At 43.8% G+C, this 7,227-nt stretch overlaps 1 protein-coding gene across 3 annotated transcripts; it reads left to right on the top strand.

Annotated features, from left to right (window-relative positions):
- The first annotated feature begins 2,467 nt into the window (after window positions 1-2,467).
- LOC116707556 (uncharacterized) lies at window positions 2,468-4,920 on the top strand. Of its 3 annotated transcripts, none has more exons than XR_004336523.1 (2): window positions 2,468-3,576; window positions 4,552-4,920. XR_004336523.1 is itself a non-coding variant. In XM_032544946.1 (2 exons), the coding sequence occupies exons 1-2, from the start codon at window positions 3,445-3,447 to the stop codon at window positions 4,879-4,881; spliced, it is 462 nt and encodes a 153-aa protein (XP_032400837.1). In that variant the 5' UTR covers window positions 2,475-3,444; the 3' UTR covers window positions 4,882-4,920. The 3 variants fall into 3 exon arrangements, 2 of the variants coding, with proteins under 2 accessions (XP_032400837.1, XP_032400838.1); XM_032544946.1 differs by having other exon boundaries at window positions 2,475-3,576; XM_032544947.1 differs by having other exon boundaries at window positions 2,476-3,152.
- The last annotated feature ends 2,307 nt before the right edge of the window (window positions 4,921-7,227 follow it).

The following is a 7,227-nucleotide window of genomic DNA, read 5'->3' as shown; positions in this document are numbered from 1 at the left end:
AAGCTGCAAATAGAGATGCACTCTGGATAAATACTGCATACAAATCAACTGAAACGGCAGCAGCAGTTGGTTCCAGTTCCCCCAGCTGCCACTGAAACTGAAACCGAGCACCTCGGTTCCGCTAAACCGGAGGTCTGCAACCTCCGGCTCCGGAGCAGCAAGTGGCTCTTACAAACGTTTTTTTTTTTCCCCTAAAAAATAATTACCTTTTGCGCAACTTTTAATAATTTAATAGAAAAAACGAATAACAATTCCAAAGATAAATGAATGTAACTTATTATTTAAGGTCCTTCACTTGTTTTGTAGATGCTAATGGCTATAGGCAGGAATAATCTCCTGTAGCAGTCTGTGTTGCAGCGGTTATGTTGTAAAGCAGTTTCATGAAGAGCGTAATACATTTTATTTGTAAGAGATCTCAAATACCAACGAAGGCCCTAGGGGGAAAAAAAACAAGCAATTACAATGGACAAAAATAATTAGAAAGTTTGAATAATAGGAGATTAAAGAAATATCTTAGAAAGTGAACCAAAAAAATTAATGTCTTAAGATTCTCAGGGTGTCCACAACGTCGCGCTCCGTTATCCTCCCTTAGCCAACAAGTCGGACCAATAAACCAAACCGGTTGTGTGAGTTGCTGGTTTTTCCTTCCCGCAGGGATATGAAGACCCACACAAGACCTTCCTTCGGTGGTGGGTTCACGTCCGGGGGCTGATGGACGGGGTCACGGAGGCCGACCTCGTAGAGGCGCTGCAGGAGTTCGGAGCCATTAGGTAACAGAAGATTTAAATCAAGGCAGTCTGGACTGTTTCAGCTGCATGTGACACGTTATGTTTCACCTCCTAACATATCAGAACGTTATGCTGATGGTTCAGTCACAACACGGTGACCGCACCCTATCTAAAACAGAAAAGCTGGAAAACCAAATCCAGGTTGTGACTCGGCAGCTTGTTAGGCGGTTTATTTCCTGCCTTTCAGTCACCTTAATGTTGACAGATTCTGCAGGCACACAGGTGGCCTCTGTCTGGTTTGTTTGACCTCACAGCGCATGGTTGACTCAGTAGGTTTGTCTCTGCTGCATCTAGCCAATCAGGATGCATGCTGGGAGAAGGCCAAACATTTCTCCGTGGTTGGACATCACCAGGATCCAAGGCTACTTCCACAGATCCGTATCCCGATTAAGATCTTTAATCAAAAAAAAAGTTGTGAAGCTGAATCTGTCTAAGCAGTCATGTAGCATTTTATTCAACTTGTATAATCGTAATTCTTCACCAGAAGAGCCCAGACGCAAATTTTGGACGTATACAAAGCCTGTCGTAATGAACGATTAATCAATTAATCACATGATAAACTGAAATGAGCTTGATGGTTTTCATTGTTGTTGTTTTTTTGAAGGACAATTTTGTTGAGATTTCCAAATCCATTTTGTTTAGTTTTGGGGGGGCATTTCTGTTTTTATCTCATTTTGGATATTTAAAATGTCTTCCAGATAAGAGTTTTTTACAATAACACATTTTTCTGGACTATAAATTCCCCCAGAAGTCATTTGCTATATACAATATTGTTGATTTGAGACCATTTTCATGCAATATAATATTAATAGTGCAAGAACACATTCTCAAATGAAAGGAGCAAACTTGCGGAGTGAAAGGACGGAGAATGACGGACAGTTTGGCCTTGATTAGAGATGGTTACCTATATAGTCAGGAAAGGCAACTTTCGACAGCTATTTTAGGGATTGACTTAGAAAAAGCGTTTGACAGTGTAAGCCATACATTTTTAGAAAGAATTTTAGATCATTTTAATTTTGGAGAAACAGTTAAAAGATGGATAAAACTTTATACAATGAGTGTAGTAGCGTAGCAGTAGTGAATGGGACCTTAACTCCCCCTTTCGCTATTAAAGCAGGAGTGAGACAGGGCTGCCCACTGTCCCCGTTGTTATTTATAATAGCAATAGAACCATTAGCATGCGCTATTAGGGAAAACAAAATGATCAATGTACATGGACGACCTGACGCTTCTGTTAGCAGATAATGCTTCTATATACACGAGCTTAAAGATAAGTGAGAAATTTACAAGAGCTTCAGGAATGAAAGTTAATAAGCAAAAGAGCGAGATTTTATATATAAATTGGAGGGAAATAAGAGAAAATTGGGGCTTAATAGAAAAAAAGGATACAATAAAGGTGTTAGGAATACTAATAGGGAAAGACATGGAAACGGAGAATTGGAAAGTTAAACTACCAAAACTCCAGGGGAAGTTGATGCAATGGAGAGACAGAGAATTATCCTTCATAGGTAAAGTATCGCTTCTCGGCCTTTTGGCTCAGACAGCGGTCCCCTCCATTGGGTGGTGATAGCGGTAGTCTTTGTGACTTGGCTGTTACCACTGATTTAGAGGTTCAGTAAATTTTGTCCCCGGTTGAGATATTAACCACTAAGTAGCGGAAAATATCTTTTACCTTTTAAGGTTTGTATTTATTGGTGTTTCTTAACTATTTATTGTTTTTAGTAAAGGTTTTAAACCTTTAAACTGGTGGTGCCTCCACCATGGCGGCTAGCCATGCCGGCATGCGGAGGCACCACAGTGTTCGATTTTTATTTAATGAAAAAGTAGAAGAAAATAGAGTAACGAGATTGGACTTTTCAAGAAAATTAATTCAACAGGTACTGAAGTTTCGGCCAGATGACCTGAATTGTATCCTTACCCTGCCTTTCAATAAAGGATATGACGTAAGTTTTTGCTCTGCCGCACTTCTCAAAGAATTTTGGACACGGTTTGAAAATGCTAAGACCCAGTTTTCAGCATTTGACGTCGAGAAACTGACTGACAACTCCCTGAAAACGGTGATTGTCAGGATGTTCAATGAGACTGTCAGTGCTGAAGACATCTGTATATGGCTGGGTAGATACTGCACTGTGAGAGGCCAGGCTATGAAGGTGCGGGATGTGGACGGCATCTGGAACTGTGCTTGGCGGGTCCCCATCAAACAATGGGAAGACCCCCAAGGCTTCCAGGGCCTGAAGCATCTCCCCTCAATGATAGTCCTGGGGGAGAACAGAGGCTACATTCACTATCAAGGCAAACCCAAACTGTGCCGGAAGTGCGGCGAGCATGGTCATCTGGCCGAAACTTGTGAAAAAGTTTTCTGCGGTAAATGTCGAGAAGTGGGACACACTTTTGATGAGTGTACGAACGGGCGGAAATGTAATTTGTGTGGTGGACAGGATCATTTGTTCAGAGACTGTCCAAAGTCGTTTGCGAATAAATTGAAAAAAGGAAAAGAGACGCTAACGGAAACGGTTAATGAGCAAGTGGACGCAGCTGGGTTGGAAAATTCAAATCTCCCGCCAGGTCCTCTGATTGGAGGAGAGGAGGAGAGGGCGGGAAGCGGGGAGGGGAAGGAAGCCCCCCCAGACCGAAACATCCAGTGAGGGGGGGGGAGATGCTAACCGAAGGCGGAGCTAGCTCGGACTCTGAGGAAGAACAGACTGACAGCAGCGATGATGCTCCCCTCCCCGACGCCCAGCTGGCTAAGAGGCCGGCATCTGAGTCACCTCCCGACCTTACCCCCAAGGTAGGGAAGAGAGGAAGGCTGGAGGAACTCTTCGGTTCCTTCGGAGAGGAATCCAGAGCCTTCCTCGCTGGCTCATCCAATGAGGTCTCGTTCCTAGATTTTGCTCACCAATCAACCCCGGAGGACCCAAACAAGGTAACGGCTTTAGAAAGACGGCCGGCACCGAGAGTCCGAAGGGGGAATGGAGCTCCAGCCCGACCTGCACCACCATGTGGGAAGGAAGAGCTCTGTTCACAGGACAGTCTCTGAACCCGCTTTGTTTTAACGACTGCCCGTTTTTTTAACATGGGTTTAACTTAGTATTATCTTGTTTTAATCCTTTAAAATGTCGTACTTAATTTTAGCCATCATACTCATGACTCTCACCTTCTCAACCATCAATGTTAGAAGTGTGAAGTCGCGAGTTAGAGCCCAGAGTGTTTTATCCTTTTTAAGCTCCGTACAGTCAGATGTGTTTTTACTACAAGAATGTTCACTCCCGTTTTTAAAGAATTACACCCGGTGGCAGGACTTGTGGCCACGGCCGTCTATATGGAGCGGCTCCAATGGAAATAAAAATGACGGCGTGGCCATTTTAATAAACAACCCGCACATCTTGGTGAAGGGGAGCACCGTGGTGAGAGAGGGACGAGCACTTTTAGCAAATCTGACTTTTAACGGACAGGATTTTAACCTCCTAAATATTTATGGCTTTACTGACAAACAGGACAGGTATGACTTTTTAGAGGAACTGCAGCCCCACATGCTGGGAACTAAACCTTTAATAAGTGGGGAGATTTTAATTGTATTTTATCTAGAAAAGACAGGAAAAGAAACAGACAATTAAAAATGATAAAAAGTGATTTTAGAACTCCAGTAGCTTTTAACCTGCCACCTGCATACGCTTTTATACGGAAATTTTTAGAACATTTTAAACTAGAAGGAGAGGAGAGCAAGATTTTAACAAATCATCGTTTTATTATTTCTGATGTTCAGGACCGGGAACCAGTGACTCCAGTGCGCGGCCTCCTGTATGGAGACGCCTCCACGGTTTGGCACAACGTGAGCCATCCCGTCCTTCCAAACAGACTCCAGGACCTGTCATGGATGGTGGCTCATGGGATCCTGCCGGTCAGAGCCGTCATGCACTCCCGCGGCATGTCACCGACGTCCATCTGCCCCCGACCCGGTTGTGGCGCGCCGGAGTCGGTGAGGCACCTGCTGTGGGAGTGCAGCGCTGCTGTGGACCTGTGGGCGAAAGCCGGCTCCTTGCAATTCCCACACTTGCCAGCAAGGGAGGTCCTCCATGGGCAGCTAGTGCTGTAAGGGGCGAGCCAGCAGAAAATGACTAAAAAAAGACTTTGCTGAGATGTGGCTCACCATAGCCTCCAAAAAAGCGCCATTTGGACCTCCAGAAACCTGCTGGTGAGCAGGCGCAGGCAGACGCCCCCCGTGGCTGTAATCCGGATGGTGGCAGCAAAAAGAGAAACATCAAGGGCTGCAGGTGGCGAGCCAGGGACACAGCCACCAAGAAGAATCGCCTGCGCCTCCGTGGATGAAGGAGCCGGCGCTCCACGAACAGAGGTCCAAGCAGCGGCGGCCTGGCTCTCCGGGTGAGGCAGGAGGGAAGGAGCTTTGGGGCGGGGATCCCGTCAGAGCACCAAGCGCTGCTTGGAAGGTCGGGACGGCCCCGAACTTTGGAAGGAGTCACCCCGGTCTTGCCCAACTTTTAACACACAGAGATTTTGTATTTTATATTCTTGTTCTTAGCTTCTTTTAGCCTAAATTGATGAAATAGTAAGTTTTTTAAAGAACATGAAAATTTCTGTATAATTGTAATATGCAATGTTTTTAAATGCTTCAAGTAACAATAAAAATTTTCGAAAGAAAAAAAAAAAATTATATCCACCCTGGCCTTTCTTGCATCAACTTTCCTGATGCCTCATAGAATAATGACAGCAGTTAGAAAAATGATGTTTGGCTTCCTTTGGGGAAGCAGGCAAGAGAGACTGAAAAGAGAAATTATGTATAGACAATTAGAAAAAGGGAGGAGAGAGGTACCAGACATAGGAACAAAATTTAGAGCTTTGTTCATCACGCCAATCTTGAGCGTGTGCCTGAATTTACCTCCAGAACCGTCATGGGCCCCTTTTGCAAGAAAGTTGGAACAAAAGAGTAATTTTGCATAAGCCCTTTGCAGATAGATATCCTGCTATGTTTCAGACGGTAATACAAGCGCTGAGATGTGGCTTACAAGAAATCTCACCAGAAAGAATTAAGAGGATAGAAATAGAGAATAAATTGGCATTTTTTGATAAATTGACACCAATAGAAAAACTGAACGAGGAGGAAGTTAAAAAAACATGGAAAAATGTGAATAATAAAAACTTATCGAATACCCATAAAGACTTGGCAAATTGTGAATAAATGTTTACCTACAAGAGACTTTTTATACAAGAGAAATTGTACAAAAAGGCCGAGATGTCCTAGAGCTAGATGTGGGGACGAGGAGACGATCAAACATCTGTTCTGGACATGTCCCTTTACAAAAAGAGTTTGGACCTTAATGTTACCATGGTTGAGCAAGTTGCATAATGTGAATTTAACTTATGAAAATATAGCGTACGGGTTATTGAAAGAGGACTGGGAAAGAAATGAAATCAGGTGGTGGATCATAATTAATTGTGTCAAGGAGGCAATCTGGAAAACAAGAAATATTTTGATATACAGAAGATACAAAATAATTGAAACAAATGTTATAAAGATGGTGGGTGAGTCAGTTAAAGATTACATTTGGAAATAGAGTCAGGGAAGCCGTCCGTAATGCTCCACTCGAGACTTGAACACAGGTATGACGGGAATCCCACGAACACCAGGGATTACCACTGTACTTAAATAGGCTGAACACATGATTGCGAACACAAAACACCTGCACTAATTAAACCAGGCAGAAGGGGAGGCCAGAAGGAGAACAAAAACGTTTCCTGACATTCAGAGCTTTTGCAGTCAGTAAAGAGTTTTAAAAGAGGAAAATCTCCAGGCTCAGATGGACTCCGTTTAGAATTTTATTTAACATTTTGGGACATTTTAGCACCTGATTTAATCATCGTTTTTACTGATTTTAGTAAACTAGATAAATTCCTGGACAGTTTAGAACAGGAATAGTTACACTTTTATACAAAGATAAAGAAAAAACAGATCTTAAAAACTGGAGACCCATCACCCTTTTAAACGTCGATTGCAAAATTTTTAGTAGACTTTTAGCAGCCAGGATGCGTCGAGTGTTGGGGGATCTAATCCACCCGGATCAAGCCTGCACGGTGCCGGGAAGGAGGATCACGGACAGCCTGGTACTGATCCGAGACACCATCTGTTTTGCGAGAGACAGAAACATTCGGCTGATAGTCCTAAATCTAGATTTCGAGAAAGCTTTTGATCGGGTCTCGCACCAGCATTTTTTTCGGGTACTGCGAAAAATGGGTTTTCCTGGGAGGTTCATAGCGTGGGTGGGACTGCTGTACCGAGATATCTCCAGCAGATTTCTGGTTAACGGGTTTCTGACAAAAGCAGTGAAAGTGAACTGCGGTGTCCGTCAGGGTTGTCCGTTATCCGCCCTTCTCTATGTGGCCTGCGTCGAGCCGCTGGCGCAGATCTTGAGAAGGACCCACAGAT

This window comes from Xiphophorus hellerii, chromosome 18 (assembly GCF_003331165.1).
Source record: "Xiphophorus hellerii strain 12219 chromosome 18, Xiphophorus_hellerii-4.1, whole genome shotgun sequence".
Lineage (NCBI taxonomy): Eukaryota > Metazoa > Chordata > Actinopteri > Cyprinodontiformes > Poeciliidae > Xiphophorus > Xiphophorus hellerii.
The sequence above is the reverse complement of the archived record's forward strand: the minus strand, read 5'-3'. Positions and strand labels throughout refer to the sequence as shown.